Here is a 16,500-nt window from a genome sequence, read left to right on the forward strand (position 1 = left end):
CTTTTTCCTAATTAAATTGAACCTCAATTTAATATAAGCTCTTAATTGGAATATTACGAGCAGCCACTACAGAAGTAATATTGAACTCCCCACCAAAATCCAAAATTATAAGTAATCCGGGTTTCCATTGTTTTGTCATTTATTTCTCACGCTTAAGATAGAAACATCAATTAATTAATTAGTGTCAGCTATAGACTTAATTAATTTAACATCTTATTAATTCCAAGAGTGGACTCACCAAGAAACGATTATTTATTATTCATAGAGTAATCAAATTCCAACTAGCTAGGTTACGACTAATAAAGCCTTATTTCGAGCTCCTCTTGATGACGTTATTAAACGAGACTCACCTCGCTCACGATTCAACATAATAGCAATCCTAGCACCGCTAGATATAAATCACCACTACCCAATATACCAGGATTATTGGGTTGCGAAAATTCCGCACCATTTGATAAGTCAAAGTAGTGCATAATCAATACCGTATGCTCAATGCTAACGTACATTGATTAAGAAACAAATAATTATCAAGATCTCATCTTTCAGTAGATAGCATAAAGACTTGTCTCGCTGTTAGATCCAATTCAGTGCTCTACCACACCAATGTCATCTTATTTCAGTAAGGCTTAGAAATATGCGGACTTACATTGCAACCTTTCACGATAGGTAGTCTAAGCCTATCTGGGTTGTGAAATTCTTATTTTTCTTTGTTCAGAACTGACCGTGTTACCTTAAAGTGGACGACACCCACAACCGGTCTACTAAAACAAAGACTTAGACTTTGTTAAGTTACTTATACATTTAAACATGCAATAAACATCCATTAAATGTAAAACATAACAACATTATGACAAAAATAATCTGTTTTATTCTTTGGAAAATAAAATAGGAATTTTTACAGTATTCAATCACTCGAAAGATGATTTTTAGTATACAAACTCTAACAAGCGGATCAATAAAAAACAGTATTGGAACTATATAGGGCCCGATCACGACAAACATTGATCATTTAGAGTTGTCCACCATCATCCCTAACACGGCCTACATGATGGAGACGATGCAGTATCTCAACACCCATTTCTAAGATTAAACCCAGATTTTGTTTGGGAGATTTACAAAAATGTGAACAAATCTGATATCCTGAAATAAGTGAAACACTTTCAGATCAAATCAATTTGGTAGTTCTACCAATATTTGATCGGATACAATTCAGGTTTTGAAGAATTCGTATGCCTTTTTTGTTCTGTCTCTTTGAACCATAAAATGATCAATAAGAAGAGGTTGAAGATGAAACATTGCATCTCTTCAATTTCATAACTGTTTTTAACAGTTTTGGCGGGTTTAGAAAATTGCATTTTAGTCCTTCAAATTTTCAGAAATTATATTTTCGGATGCATTTTCTATACAGCAATTTTAATGGAAATAAAAAATTTCCATTAATGGAAAATTGCATTTTCTCGACCCCAGCCAGTGGCTCTGCCCCTTGGACCCCGCTACTCGGAGGCGCTGCCTCCGAACCCCCGTCTAATCATAACGAATTCAAAGTAAGTGTACACTCCGCACTTCCAACTTATTTGATGTATCATTATGATCATATTGATCAATCAAGTTAATCCAATTGTACTAAAATATCCAACAGATTTTGTCTCTTCAAACTTATTATAGTACTTAGCTTTTAATAAGTTTGGGAAGTGACGTAGTGTATTGTATTCACAAGCTTTATCTTTTTTTTGAACTTTTATTATTTAATTTTGTGTTATTCTGCTTATTTTTATTTTTAATGCTTTAAGTCCAGGTTAGGGGTCAAGCCCTGTGGAGAATGCTTAGTTTTTAATAACGAACCTTGAGAATTTGTGAACTTGAGGTAGTAAAATGGAGTTGTTGTTAACGATATTAAAAATTTAAAATTTTTCATCTAATGCTATCTTGACCAGTAACTAGAGAGTTTTTATCGAAATGTGCATAATTAACAAAATATTTACTTGTCTTGATTCATGCTATTATGCAAGTAAGGTTTAAGCTTAATTATTTTCTTTATCATCAATTATGATACCGTTTCTAAAACTTGGTTATTGTCGAATTATGTTTTATGTGTATTTTCATTTCATATTTAAACCCAAGACTCAATGATAAACCAAAATATTATTAGTATTGTGTATGCTTATATCATATGTCAAAGTAAACTAATTCAATCTAAATTAGAATTGGGGTAATTATTTAGACAAACTCATTTGGATTAAGTGAATCGAGATTTAAACTAATTAAGTGAATCGAGATTTAAACTTAGTGTAATTCAATTTCATATTCATTTAGCCTAACCTTTTGAGTTATTTTGATTTTTGACAACCCACGCCGGAGTCCCAAGATATAGTTTTACCCATAAACAATCATTAGTTTTAGTATGCTTGTAAAGTGATTATTGTAAGTGCATCCATAATCATGGAAACAGACATACACTCGTGATTAATAAACATCGCTTTTATCGTCAATGTATAGTAAATTAGAATCTACATCTAATTGTAACAGTAACTTAAATAAAAAGACATAGTATGACACAGTAAATAAATACTCCCATTCAATGAAATAAAACAACAAACATTGGAGTAAAAAAAGAAAAGTGAAAAAGCTTATGGTGAAAAAGAAAATGGTTTTCCCCCAAATGAAATTAGGAACATTTCAGAAAAGAGTGGACCATAACAAGTTAAGAAAAAGGCGAATTCCTATGTCATGGATGATGGTGGATCTGCACTCTGAATCACTGTGGAAAAAGCGCAATCATCATCATCATTTCCATTTCTCATTTTTCCAATTCCCAATTTGTTTTCTAATTTCTACCCTTCCCATTTTGAATTCTTGAAACAGACAAAAAAAATCTGTGATGAAATTATTGAATTGACGATTTCACAGCCCATCAATGGCAATTTTCCTAGGTCTTTGGCACCCACGAACGCAGGCACCTTTATTGCACTTATATAATAATGCAATGTATATGTGTAAGTGAAGATCCCAACTTTTCCCCCCCTAATCTGCATGTGTGTTTGTGGTTTTTGCCATTTTTTCTTCCTTTTCATTTCCCCTCTCCTCAATTTGGGGAATCCTAGGTTTCTCTGTTTAAAAATATCGACTTTTTTCTAGCCCTTTGAAAGGATTGATTCAGTTTGTCTGTAAACCCGGTAAAAGGAAGATATGCAATTATACATGCAGATATATGTATGAATGAATGTAAGCCATCTTTGTGAGTTTTGAATTATGGTTTCTGCTTCGGAGGGTCGTTTATTGGATTCTGGTTGGATGCAGCTGAGGAATTTTTGGTGTGCATTGGTGAATTTATAGTTTCGGTTGTAATTTGTGTAGTTTATGCGATTGTATTAGGATATCTCAATTTAGGGCTGGCTTTTCCTCAGATCCCCAATTTGTTATTATGTTTCTGGGCTAGGTTTTCTTTCATTCTCTATGCTTTACTCCAAAATTCCTTTAATTTGAAACCTAAAGTTTCAGTCTTTTTTCTTTAGAGCTATATTCTTCAACTTTTCCTTGGAAAAAAACTCAATAACCCAGAATGTGGAAGCAAATTCTTGGTAAATTGCCTCGGAAGCCTCCGAAATCGGAGTCTGATTCTCCAAGAAACACAAACCCGGGGCCAAATTCGTCGTCTGCTGGCGGGCCTGCTGCTAAAAGAGCAGCTTCGGCTGCAGTCTTTCCGGCCAGTGTGATTGCTGGAATCGAGCCGTTGCTCGCCTTCAAGGATGTCCCTAGCTCAGAAAAGATGAATCTTTTCATAAGTAAGCTGAGTCTCTGCTGTGTAGTGTTTGATTTCACTGATCCCATGAAGAATGTTCAAGAAAAGGAGCTTAAACGAGCCACATTGCTTGAGCTGCTTGATTTTGTATCGCAGAACCCCCCGAAATTCACAGAGCCCGCGATTTTAGCATCCTGCAAGATGTGTTCTGTTAACTTGTTTCGTGTTTTCCCACCAAGTACGCGGTCTAGTAGCTCGAGTTCAGGTGAGAATGACAATGATGACGAGCCAACATTTGATCCGGCCTGGTCGCACTTGCAGATAGTGTATGATTTCATGCTCAAGCTTGTAACTTCACCCTCTTTGGAAACTAAAGTCGCCAAGAAGTATATAAATTACACCTTTATTCTGAGAATCATTGACTTGTTTGATTCAGAGGATCCCCGAGAAAGGGACTGTTTGAAGGCAATTCTCCACAGGATATATGGGAAGTTTATGGTTCATCGGCCATTTATAAGGAAGTGTATGAGCAGTGTGTTCTATAGATTCGTATTTGAGACGGAGAAACATAATGGGATTGCAGAGTTGTTGGAGATTTTTGGGAGTGTGATCACCGGATTCGCTCTGCCTCTAAAAGAGGAACACAAGATATTTCTTTCGAGGGCACTGATTCCTCTGCACAAGCCAAAGTCATTGGGGATTTACTTTCAGCAGCTGTCATATTGTGTGAGTCAGTTTATTGAGAAGGAGCCGAAGCTGGCTAGTTGTGTGATTACAGGGCTTTTGAAATATTGGCCCGTCACGAATAGCCAAAAGGAGGTCATGTTTTTGGGTCAATTGGAGGAGATTCTTGAAATAATTAATATGGCTGAGTTTCAAAAGGTCATGGTTCCTCTGTTTTGGCGTCTTGGGCACTGCATCAATAACAACCATTTTCAGGTACACGGTTTCTTTCATTGTCTTTTGGTGTTTGGTTCAAAACATGATAGTGATATGTGTAATTGTTTTGTTGTGTCTAGTAGCATTTGCTTGTACTATGTCTCTGGTTCCATGATCTATGGGCAGCAGCAGTTTTTTTCCGAATACTGCTAAGCTTGCTTTGCCCACGTTTATTTGCTTTTATTGTGGATCCTCATTTTTTATGTATTGAAGCTTGTTGCTCTGCTTACACTCTATTTCCCTGGAATTAGAAGGGGCCATAAATTCAATAGGATTTTAGACGGGGGTGTTATTAGAAGGGGTCATATCTAAGAACTAATCTAGTTTAGGGCATCTTAAAACGCTTAACAAGTGGCAAGAAAAAAAATATTTTGAGTTTGAAATTTTTAGGCGAATGGGTCCGGATGCTACTGATAAATCCTAAGTAGTAAAACGTAATGAGCTTAGACAGTTTCCCTGTTATGGATTGTGGAGGATGAAACAAAGTGCTTATTAGGATCTCGTTTGGTGTTCATACTTCAAATATGAGTGGCAACGGGAGTCATTCTCCAGCTCTAACTGTTGCTCTTCTTTATTTGTGGAGATCTTATCACTCGTTTATTATAGGGTTCTGGAGAAATATGTTTCAAAATGACTCTGTTTGTTCTTGAACCCTCATTTTTTTCTCTCAAGAGCTACTCTATTTGAGTAACACTCCGTCTTTATACATACATTGTTGGTAATAACACAATGACCTCTACCTTCCTATGCAGGTAGCCGAAAGAGCTCTTTTCCTGTGGAACAACGATCAAGTTGTGAACCTAATAGCACACAACCGGCAAGTTATAGTGCCAATAATTTTCCCAGCTTTGGAACAAAACTCAGAGCACCACTGGAACCATGCCGTCCTGAACTTGACTCTAAACGTGAAAAGAATGCTGGCTGAGATGGACGACACGCTGATTGTGGCCTGCATTGCAAATTACAAGGAGGACCGGGCGCGAAAAAAGTCAGAGGTGGAGAGACGGAAGGAAGTGTGGGAGCGACTGGAGAATGCCGCAAGTCTCCAACCAGTAACGGGTAGGACTCCAGTTCTGGTAAGCTTAGTGTAGAGTGGGTTGATGATTCTATTTGCCTTGGGGGTTTTTGTGGTGGGGGAAACCAGAAGGAGCCGCGTCGGAATTGGTAAGGACGCCCAGCCTGTTGTTGTTACAAACCCTAATCTGAATCTGCTGATGCAGCTCTGTTTCTCTATCTTTATCTCTATTCTCCCCAGAAGGGTCTCTGCCTTAGTATTTTTACTAAACTAACTGTTGTTTGTTAGTCTGTCTCTTTTATTTATCTTTTTTCCCCTCTTTTCTCTCATTTGTCTCTTGTTTTCCTACCCTTTTTTGGCCAACTTAATTATAATTATTATCTTGCATCTCTATCATCTCCTCTCCTCTCCTGTCTCTCTCATAACTGTTCATTTCTGAATTAAGTGGATAAGGAAATTCAGTGATACAGTATACAAACAACTTCGACGATTATTAAATTTGTGGCCCATTAATAGCAGAAATTTTTTTGGTATATCTAGATTCTAGAGTTAATAGAATTGAGTACTTAGCATTTATGTATTTTTTGGACTACAAAAATAATTGATGTATTGAATTATATCATTGATTTATACTCCTAGTATATAAAGGTAACATTAATGCAAAACTTTTTTTCAATCCAAATAAGTAGTACTACTACTACTAAATGCATTTCCCCTCGATAATAATGGATGACATTGAAAACTAGAGGACAACTCGAGCAATTTATTTTTTTCCTTTTATTTCTTCGGTAATCCTTGAGTTGGAAGTCGACTTAAAAATTACTGTATAAAACTATTAGACAAAAATCACTTATAGTTCAAATATTCTGTGTAAATGGCTTCGGAGTGATTCGGTTCCGGCAGCTTAGGATCACCGGTGATCGGAGAATGGCCATGGAGATTTCAATTGATAAAAAAATAGTAGAACTCATTGAGTTTTGAGGGAATAGAGCATATAATAAAAAAAAAAGGAAGAATGGTCTTATTTCATAGCTCTTGGCATTCAGTTAACATTCCGTTTTACAGCTCTTGGCATCTAACTACTTAACCGAGTGTAACTATAACACAACTAACTGTCAACTACTAACTTCCCGACCATCAAATCGTCCTCCTTTAAAACAACTTGTCCTCGAGGTTGGAATTATGATAGATCCATCCCTGCAGCAATTTGTAGAACATTCCTTCGAAAGTGATTATTGTTCTCCTGCAAATTCAATGCTTTTGAGTACTATCTTATTCTTGTTATAAGTGGAGTGATAATAGGTGTAGTTAACATAGATTCTTTCACATTATCATAACTATTATCTCTAAAACTCAAAGATGACTCTTGTAAGAGATTTAGGTGTGAAAAATCTAACCCCTTTTTTTGGCATATGATCCTTCAGTCAACTAATGAAAAGGCTCACAACATAATGTTCTTCGAATTAACCTTTTCCAACAACATTGTTGTATCGATTGTGGTAGTCCGAGACCATACCTGTTTGTGTTATGCTTCTTTATTCTGCTATGGGACTGGAGAAACAGTTGCTGCTGTTGAGCTGCTTCGACAAAGATTTCCCATTCGATCAAACCTCTTCTTGCGTGCTGCAATAGTTGCTTCCGTTGATGCCCCAGAATTTGTTTTCAACGTGATCCTCCAACTTTAATAGCAAATTTTCAATTTTCATGGATGCTGGAGAAGTTGTTTTTCAACATGATCCTCCAAAGTTGATAGCACTTCATTTCACTGCGAATTCAAGATCGTCAATTCGTCCTTCAACTCTTTCAATGAATCTGCACGATTGCTGAGGAAGTTATTCATTTCTGCCTACAATTGTGCGATGCATTCCTTCAATAGTGATTTTGGGGTGCCAACATAGGTGCCGGAAGACCACTCTGACACTGCTTGGTATGGTGGTTCCAGCAAGCTCAGGATCAGAGAATGGCCATCGAGAATCCAATCGGTAAAACATAAGAACTCACTGCTTAGAAATGCCAACGGCTTGTACAGCTCATTTGGCATCTAACTACTATAATGCAACTAATTTTCAACTACTTACTTCCCAAGCATCATTATTCTACACTGAAAGACTACACACTTTGGTAGATGCAAAAATTGACACACTAAACCAAAGATTAGAAAACAAAATTCTGATACCAAATATGCTGTTTGACTGCAGGCAACAACAATCTCTAATATACGTGATGACAAATCTAAAAAATGGCATTTCTTTGCAGTAGGTTTGAGATGAGAGGGAAGATAGAGAGAGTCAATTTACTAGGAATAAATTATCACCATTGATGTAATGATGAAGATGTTGAGAGACATATTCAAGAAGCAAGAAGCTAAAGCCAAGTTACCAGAATTCTCACAATTAAGTCGAAAAGAAAAGCTGAGAGGCATTATGTGCTTTTATAAATTAGTAGCTTCTCATATCATTCTTGCCATTACAAAAGCATTTCTGGAAGCACCAGAGCTGATTGGTTTACAACATCAATGGTGAGAGTGAGAGATGCTGCAAGAAGTATGAGTAAAGAATGGGGACGGCATCCATTAGTCGCCCACTTACTTATCTGCCGGTGGCTGTGGTGTTTTTTTATCATGTCAGCTGGCTGCAATAAATATTACCCGGAAACGAGGCTCTGTTAAGCTTAGAAGAGTGACTCAACAGATTCTGGTGAGCGCAAAGTCGAGACACACTTGAACTGTCACGAACAACACCCCACAGTGTGTTAAAACGAATGCAACTGTAACTTAACTTGTTTGTGGATAGAATGGGGTTTGTTTTGTGTTTTACCTTAGGTTGCTTATACTTTTCATGGATGGCATTGAGCATGCCTCCTTTTGTGTTCAGCTGCAATACTTGCAGTTCTAGAACTGTGTTTTTCAGCTCTGATGCCTTGTGCCTCGTGTAGTGCTCCAGAGTCGGGTTCTGCAAAAGGTAATTCTATTGGTTTTTGATAGATGAACTCGAAAATGGGAGGAATGAGGAATTAAGTGGCATTAGAAAACGAACCCATGGATCGTCTGACTGATCAAGAGTCCATCTAGCTAGGAATATAGCAGAGGCAGCAGTTATGGATGGAAGGTATTTGAGGAAACTGTACTCGACCAGAGTTAGTTCTGCTAAGTAATTTGCCAGGAATTCCAGCTCAACAGAAGGAACCTGAGAAATGGGAGCAGTTTAGTCAAGCTGAAGTAATTTCTTTCTTAAAAAAGTGTGACAACTTTTTTAAAGTCTGTTTCGTCTACCTTATAAGAAGCTTGTGCTGCTTGAATAAACCTCCTTCAATGAATAAGCAGATAAAAATTTGAAGACAGTGAGCACACCGAAACAAAACCAAGCAATGATGATTGCTGAGTTAATGTGGATACCTGAGGAACTTCTTTGTGGTGGGAACGGATAATTGGAATTTCAAGAGGTTCAGAACACGGCTTTCCATTTCCACCACCTGTCGTGTCACTCAAAGTCAATGCACATGTAACAATTTAAATATATCAAGAATGAGAGATGAGTAGATTAGTAGATCTCATGGTACCTCTTCTTTTTTGTAGGTGTTGTCGGTGATAAAGCAAAATTCTTCCACACGACGTGCACAAATTTCTTCGTACTTCCTACAGAGAATAATCAGCAGTATATAAATAGAAGAATAAGAACTTCTAGACATACAAAACATGGAAACCAAATCTTCTGACTTCCTTCCATGAGGTGTCGACAAATTACTAGATTTACTGCCTTGATATATAATTGAATGAAAATGATCTAATGACCCCCAACACTTATAATATTAGTGGTGCCTTGAAAGGATAATGAAATACAGTTGCATGTAACAAAAAAACCCACATATTTAGCATGTCCTTGTTTCTTAAAGTAAATATTCTATGATGAACAACTTACGATGCAATTAGCATGCATGTTACACCAAGAAGTTGCAACTTTTGCTTCTCAATGTAATTCTCAGACAGGAATCTATCTAAAAGATTTACAGTGAGGTAGAGAGTATCAGGAACCAGCTCATATTCTTCCGAAACCTGAGAAAGAGGAGTGTACATGAAATGGCATGCAAGTGCAAAAAGAAAAGAAGAAACAAGAAAAAAGATGACAAAAAGACTCAGATCTTTCAAGATCAACGGCAGGACATTCTAGCAGTCACAGAGCAATGAAAAATGATAAAACAGTTAAAAATGGCTTTGGAAATTACTTTGGTTTCCCTTCACTAAATTGTTAGAGGTGAGATTCTCTGTTATGTGGGATTGGAGGTTCCTTTACCTTTGGCTAAGACTATAAAAGGGAAAGATGTATGAATTCTCACTGCCTCCTTGTGCTAGAACTTAATGTCACAAGGTATACTTAACTGAAAATCTGAAGAAAGAAGTTCAAACTTCAAACAAAGATGAGGAAAGGGGAACCACATGTTCATATTTCAGAAAAAGTCCCATTGCAATACTGGTATTTTACCACTAGTATGAACAGGAAACTGCAAGTAGCAAATAACAATTTAGTTTGTTGGTGACAGTACGAGGCAAAGGTGTAGATTTGATTGCAGCAGCAAGGCATATTCTATGATTTTGAAATAAACGTCTAACGTATCCTACATTAAAATTTGTGCAGGATAATGACAAAGGAAAGATGGTGATAGATAGCATAGATAAAGTGCTCAAAGATACAAGAGTAAGCAAACTACCTCCACAAGCCAATCAATCAAAATACCCCGCATGCCCTTGGTGATGTCACGCTGCAACTTTTCCATGTAATCCGGTGAAGGCTTTCGGTCGACCTGAGAGAAGTACAAGAGTAATTAATAATGGAATAAAGAAGTATTCCAAAAAATCCTGATTACGAGAAAGGATTTCTACTCCGTCCACATAATATAGAAATGCTTATTAGCATTTAGTCAATCTGTGAGACCTAACAAACCTGTCTTGTAAATAAACTAGTATATATATCAGCTGCATAGGGGCTACACATCTGTGGGTCCCTGTGTCTTGAATCTATATCAATAACTCCCTTAGCTTCTAAGCTCTCCTCTTTCATGCAAAGCTTGCCTTCATCTGCATGGTCAACCAGAAAATGTCAGATGTGGAGGCAAAAGTACAGAGAACATAGTATATGTTCACAGTTCATCAAGTGAATTTTAAACTACAATAGATTTCTAGAACCTCTGTGCTGTTAGATTTGCTCCTTAAAGTAAGTATTGAGCACCATAATGAGTACATAAATATTCCATAAATATATGTGACTAAACTACTTAAACAACTGCAGTCTGCTGCTATCTCTATCTTCACTTCGGTTATACTAGCATTTTTTATCTTCTGTAAATGTCTTGCTTCAGTAATCTTTTAACAGTATTGAATATAAGTACCAACCTCATCAATAAAAAAGTAAATTGTACTGGCTACAATACAAGCTATGTACGTGATTATGTAGTTTAAACAATTTTTACCTTGGCATGTCACTGGACTCTTGTTAAAAGTTTCCCAAAAATATACACATTTTATTTGTCATAAATTGCAATGCAGATTTAATTTACATTCGATAATCAAATTGAAAAGCTAGGTACAAATCTAACCTCTACCAGATGGACCCCATAGTGAAATTTTTTGGATGGAATCTATCTTCAGAGGACTCGAACCTGCTGCAACTGACACTTCATTTGTAATTTTAGTTTGTTCTGTTGGCAAGTCTACAGCAGGACAAGTATCCTGTGATCCCTCCAGCTTTACCTCATCCACTATGTTTTCGATTTTAACTTCCAACACCTTGGAACCTTTAGCAAAACAAGCAGGCTCAACCTTTCCTTTCTTCTGTAAAGACCCTTTCCTGTCCTGCCTGATAGGCTGATCAAAGACAGTATTCCACATATTGATCAAAGAGGGAAGGAGAAACAAGTGACAGAGTGGTTTAAACGTTTTATTACAGTCACATGTCCACAAAAATGGTGGTATCGTTCTCACCTGACCTTTCGCTGCATTGATGCAGTTTGTGTACAACTTTTCGCAGTTGACATTGGTTACATCCTTAAGAACAGCCTTTTTCTTATTCGGGTGACAAGCAGCTGAACTCCCTGCTGATTTGTCCGGTGCATCTCTTTTCAAGCTTGCTCGTGAGGCCCGTTTGTCATCTTGTTTTGCTGAAGGATATAGTGGTGGCAATCCGCTCGATGAGCCTAAGAACTTTGATCGGGCTCTTGTGACTCTTGCAGTAGGCTCCCCAAGGTTGGATGGCCTATTCTCGTCATTCATGAGTGCATGCTTCATTGAATAAAAGCTTGTGGAACCAAATTAGCATGCCTTCATGATTGCTGCAATGATTACAAAGGATGCAAGTTAAAACAAGCCAAATAACCTAGCCGAACGATATAGAGCATATTTCAAATTCAAATATAAGCAGTCTAAAATTCATAATTTCATCATATTAGCATTCGGAGCTTTATTCTCTTGCTCTTGCCATTTTATTCTGAGTTTGTAATTGTGTTCAGTTTATGGAGAAATTACATTCACCATCCAAAAACGCGTGCAGCAAATTACACTTTTTTTTTATAATTGAGCTTGAATCAATATGAAATAATTCATAGAACAAGAAAATCAACTAAACTTTGTAAAATCTCAAGTGCCACATTTTACATTGATTTGCAAAGTCAAACAAATCAATTTTTTTACCAAAATTAAAGTCAATGCTCTTGAAATAACAAATTGATAAGCATAAAACGCAACAACAGCTATCAATTCCAAAAATGTTAGGGTTATATTTTACGCAAATTACATATCAAATCTGTGATAAGAGAAATAATTCTATTTAAACAATCCAATAGAATCTCATTCATTTCAACTCTAATCCAGTCAAATAATCTCCCCAAACTTTCGAAGGTAACTTCCTTATTTCACTCACATTGCCTATTTTAGAAACACAAAATGAGCAAAACAAAGCTCCACGAAGCGCAAGATGATACCAGAAATGCAAAACTGAAAATCGAGCCCCGAAGTCAGATCTAAGCAAAATATTTCAGAATTTCAAATCAGAGCTCAAAAACAGTGCTGGAGCACAAAAAAAAATGAGTAACGACATTTACATTTAAAATCGAACAAAACTAATAAACGCAACACTCATACTAACGCGAACATGTGCATAAACATCAAGCATTAGCACAGAAAAAAAACTTAAATAAACACAAAAAATGCCTAAATTCCATGAACGCCGATACAGAAACAAAAAAAAAGAAAAAAAAAAGAGACGCACATAAAATCGGAGGACCGAGCTCACTACTGCAGCTGCGGAGCTACGAGAGCAGCGTTAGCCTCTCGATTGGAGCAGATCGATCATCAAACGAAAAATGCGGTCGATACAGAAATGCAAAGGGTTGTTGAGCGAGTCAGTGTGGGTGAGAAAAGGAGAAGCATGTGTAGAGTGAAGTGATTATTTATAGTGAGGAGCGTAGCGTGAGAGCGGGCAAGCCACAGTTCAAAACTACTCAAATTCCATGAATACATTTCTGCTACCTCCACACCTGATTTTGCTACCCCCACGACTTTCTTTTTTCTTTCATCCCTGAAAATCCTTAACAACAAAAACGGAATAAAAATTAAAAGAAGGAAATTAATAAGGAATCATTGAATAAATGGTAGGAACGTTTAGAAAAATATTAATTAAATGCCGTGCTCTATCACCTTTTCAATTTATGTAGGTTCTTCAATCATTTGGTAGGATTTTAATTTCATTTGTGATGTTTGGAAATTACAGCTGGGAAAACTATTTACCATGTTATGTTTTGATTTAAGAATTTTGCCTAAATTTAATTATATTTGAAACATCAATGATGAAAATAATTGATTGGTTTACTAATCTAGCATCTGCTTCTTTTTTTATCATTGATGTTGAACAATGTTAAATTTTTGGAGCAATGGAATTTAGTGTTCGTAATTTTATGGTTATGCATATCAAATTTCATGTGTAAATTAAATTTTGAAAGTTTTAAACGGTTGAAAGTTAAAACGAATTAAATGATAATTTTAATGGTATCTATGGTTTATTTTTTATAATGAATGTTTAGATCGAAAATGTATTTATCGTTTTTATAAATTTTGTAACTTTAGAGAAATGAAATATTGGGCTAGTGAATAACCAATGGCGTATAGAAGTGGGAACAAGGTACAACTGTACCCCCAAAATTCATTATATTAATACTACATTTATTAGCAATTTACATAAAAGCTTGGTGCTCCAGTGGTCCGTCGCTCATAATGCCTCTCCACTGAAGCCTATTGCCATTTATGGAATATTTTAATCGAAACTCCTAATGTGGGACGGACTAAAATGGTAAACCGAGACTCCTAAAATGGGATGGATGGAGTGTTATTTTTATTACAACTCCTACTTCATATAAAAAAAGTCTTACTATTTAAATTATTTTTATAATCAATATTATTTTATTTATAATAATTATTCTTCATATAATTCGTACCCCCAAATCAAAAACTCTGGATACGCCACTGTGAATAACTACTTGAATTTGTATCTTTGATAACATGTAAGTTGAATTTCGAAATTACACACAAGCATCTAATATGACTCGAATCTCTAGGCATATTGCGTGGGTTGAACGCAGAAAAAAACATCAGTATGAGTTGTATTTTATACATTTTCTTTATACACTTATTTTAAGTCCTTCAAAATTAATGATAGGAACATTTACATAACAATTTAGTTTTGAATAAAGATGAATATCTTATGAAAAAATAAAAAATATAGTAGGAGTATTATGTATTTTTATGTAAATGTATTCTCCTTTACATAGCAATTGAGACCACCTATATTTAAAAAACATCTTACCAATTAGTTCGTGTTTCATTCTCATTTTTATATTGCTAAAAAAATAAGTTTAATACTCCTAGTATATTTTGCATGACTTTTGCAACTTCGAAGAATAAATAGTTTGTTGATTTCACATTCGATATTAGTTTCATAGATTTGATCAATCCCTTGTACAGTTGTACACACGAAAAAGATTGAGGTTAATTTCCCAGAATATATTAATTGGCCTTGAAAGACAGCCGTGATTTCAATTTTGCATTTTCACAAATATAGCATATGTGTAAATTCATTCAAATCCCTACATATTGTATTGCTGAAGAAAATCCATGGATAATTATAATGAATATAGGAGAAGACCAATTCAAACTTTTTTCTTCGTTTGTATATGAATTTATTTAGATATAGTTTCATTTGTAAACTAGTTTGGTTATTGTGAAATTTATTAGACTCTTTACAATATATTCAAATTCATGACATTATATGTATTTTGTACTTTTAAGAAACATAAATAAATCAAAATTTAGTTTATATATTAGGAATATATAACAATGCCTAGATTTCTATGATTTTTTAGTCCATTTCATTGAGATATATTGTTTATATGTAAAGACGACGGATGCATAGGGACTATATATTTAAAATTTAGAGAAAATGGGTTGTGATATATGCAGAACTAATTCTTAATGCAAAACTGTACTAAAATATAGTTCATTATTAGACAACACATAGTTCATTTTAAGATCATTGTCTTTCTGCAAGTAAAACAATCAAATAATGAAGTTTATATAAAATGAAGTAATATATCATTTGTTTAACTTATTTTATCCACTAGATTAGCAAAATGGATGGCTGAAATTTGGGTTTTTCCTTTTTTTTGTTCTAGAATAGAACTTAGATTCCGTGTTTGTACTGAACTTTTTTTTGTTCCGGGTTTGGGAGAGACGCATGACCCTCATGCGTCTCCTTTTAATGAAACGCATGACGCAGATGCGTCTTTTATAGAGATGCATAAGAGACATGCGTCGTTAAATTTTTTTCTTTATTTTTTTTGAAAGACGCATAAGCGTCATGCGTCACAGCAAAGACGCATAATCATCATGCGTCTTTCATTTTTTATTTTACTATTAAAAAAATAGTAAAATAAAATAAAAAATGAAAGACGCATGACGATTATGCGTATTTGCCTGTGACGCATGACACTTATGCGTCTTTCAAAAAAAATAAAGGAAAAAAATAAAAATTTAACGGCGCATGTCCCTCATGCGTCTCTATAAAAGACGCATCTCCGTCATGCGTTTCATTAAAAGGAGACGCATGAGGGTCATGCGTCTCTCCCAAAGGCGGAATAAAAAAAAGTCCAGTACACTCGAGGAATGTTATCTGTGGTCTAGAACAAAAAAAAAAAGAAAAAACCCGCTGAAATTTGGTCTTTAAACACTATATGAGTGTCATTTCGCATCACATTATGTTAGGCCTTGAGCGCCATTTAAATTTAATCGCTCACTAACCAATTTATTTCATCACCAGATTCACACTATAGAAAACCCACAAGAAATATGAAGCCCAATAATTGTTCCAGAATTTTGGAGTGGCAAATCTAATAATAGTTAATAGACTTTTTAAAACGTAGCCTAAAATCGCATGGGCTAAATAAAATCTATACTAATTTCATCCTAACTATAATTCCATAATTTGTTTAATCAATACATTCATGACAATCACTATGCAAATAGGAGTATGTTAGACTTAATCTATTTATATGTCACGTCAATTTTGAACCGGACCACAAACATCACAACCCATAGCCTACAATCAACACAAACAATAACTACTGACTCATTGTCTGAGCACTTATCTAACTAGTGCATTTTTTTAAATATCTAATTTTATATATTTATTTCAGTGTAGTATCTAAATTTTGAATTGGTATTAAATGTGATTCTCGAACTTTAAAAATATCACAATATATCCATAGATTT

General features: G+C 35.3%; 2 protein-coding genes across 3 annotated transcripts; one reads left to right on the forward strand and one right to left on the reverse strand.

Annotated features, from left to right (window-relative positions):
- Window positions 1-2,679: 2,679 nt before the first annotated feature.
- Window positions 2,680-6,089, forward strand: LOC121779490 (serine/threonine protein phosphatase 2A 57 kDa regulatory subunit B' kappa isoform-like). 2 transcript variants are annotated; one of them, XM_042176816.1, is made up of 3 exons: window positions 2,680-2,993; window positions 3,513-4,678; window positions 5,431-6,089. In XM_042176816.1, exons 2-3 carry the CDS (start codon window positions 3,560-3,562, stop codon window positions 5,767-5,769), a joined length of 1,458 nt encoding a protein of 485 aa, XP_042032750.1. In that variant the 5' UTR covers window positions 2,680-2,993; window positions 3,513-3,559; the 3' UTR covers window positions 5,770-6,089. The 2 variants fall into 2 exon arrangements, with proteins under 2 accessions (XP_042032750.1, XP_042032749.1); XM_042176815.1 differs by having other exon boundaries at window positions 2,680-4,678.
- A 1,997-nt stretch (window positions 6,090-8,086) lies between these two features.
- On the reverse strand, window positions 8,087-13,143 carry LOC121779491 (cyclin-A2-1-like). Its single transcript, XM_042176817.1, has 12 exons — window positions 12,950-13,143; window positions 11,668-12,014; window positions 11,283-11,550; window positions 10,631-10,764; window positions 10,398-10,490; window positions 9,611-9,744; window positions 9,252-9,327; window positions 9,088-9,164; window positions 8,965-8,998; window positions 8,729-8,878; window positions 8,510-8,644; window positions 8,087-8,417 (listed from the first exon to the last, which is right to left on the reverse strand). The coding sequence occupies exons 2-12, from the start codon at window positions 11,968-11,970 to the stop codon at window positions 8,364-8,366; spliced, it is 1,458 nt and encodes a 485-aa protein (XP_042032751.1). The 5' UTR covers window positions 11,971-12,014; window positions 12,950-13,143; the 3' UTR covers window positions 8,087-8,363.
- Window positions 13,144-16,500: the final 3,357 nt, after the last annotated feature.

Source organism: Salvia splendens, chromosome 19, assembly GCF_004379255.2.
Source record: "Salvia splendens isolate huo1 chromosome 19, SspV2, whole genome shotgun sequence".
Classification (NCBI taxonomy): Eukaryota; Viridiplantae; Streptophyta; class Magnoliopsida; order Lamiales; family Lamiaceae; genus Salvia; species Salvia splendens.

Excerpts from the sequence above, each read along its gene's own strand:
- LOC121779490 (XM_042176815.1), top strand. The coding sequence starts at position 3,560 with ATGTGGAAGCAAATTCTTGGTAAATTGCCTCGGAAGCCTCCGAAATCG. Across the intron at positions 4,679-5,430 it reads TCAATAACAACCATTTTCAG|GTAGCCGAAAGAGCTCTTTT; the intron begins GTACACGGTTTC and ends CTTCCTATGCAG.
- LOC121779491 (XM_042176817.1), bottom strand. The coding sequence starts at position 11,970 with ATGAAGCATGCACTCATGAATGACGAGAATAGGCCATCCAACCTTGGG. Across the intron at positions 11,551-11,667 it reads TCAATGCAGCGAAAGGTCAG|CCTATCAGGCAGGACAGGAA; the intron begins GTGAGAACGATA and ends GTCTTTGATCAG. Across the intron at positions 9,328-9,610 it reads ACATGCATGCTAATTGCATC|GAAGTACGAAGAAATTTGTG; the intron begins GTAAGTTGTTCA and ends TATTCTCTGTAG.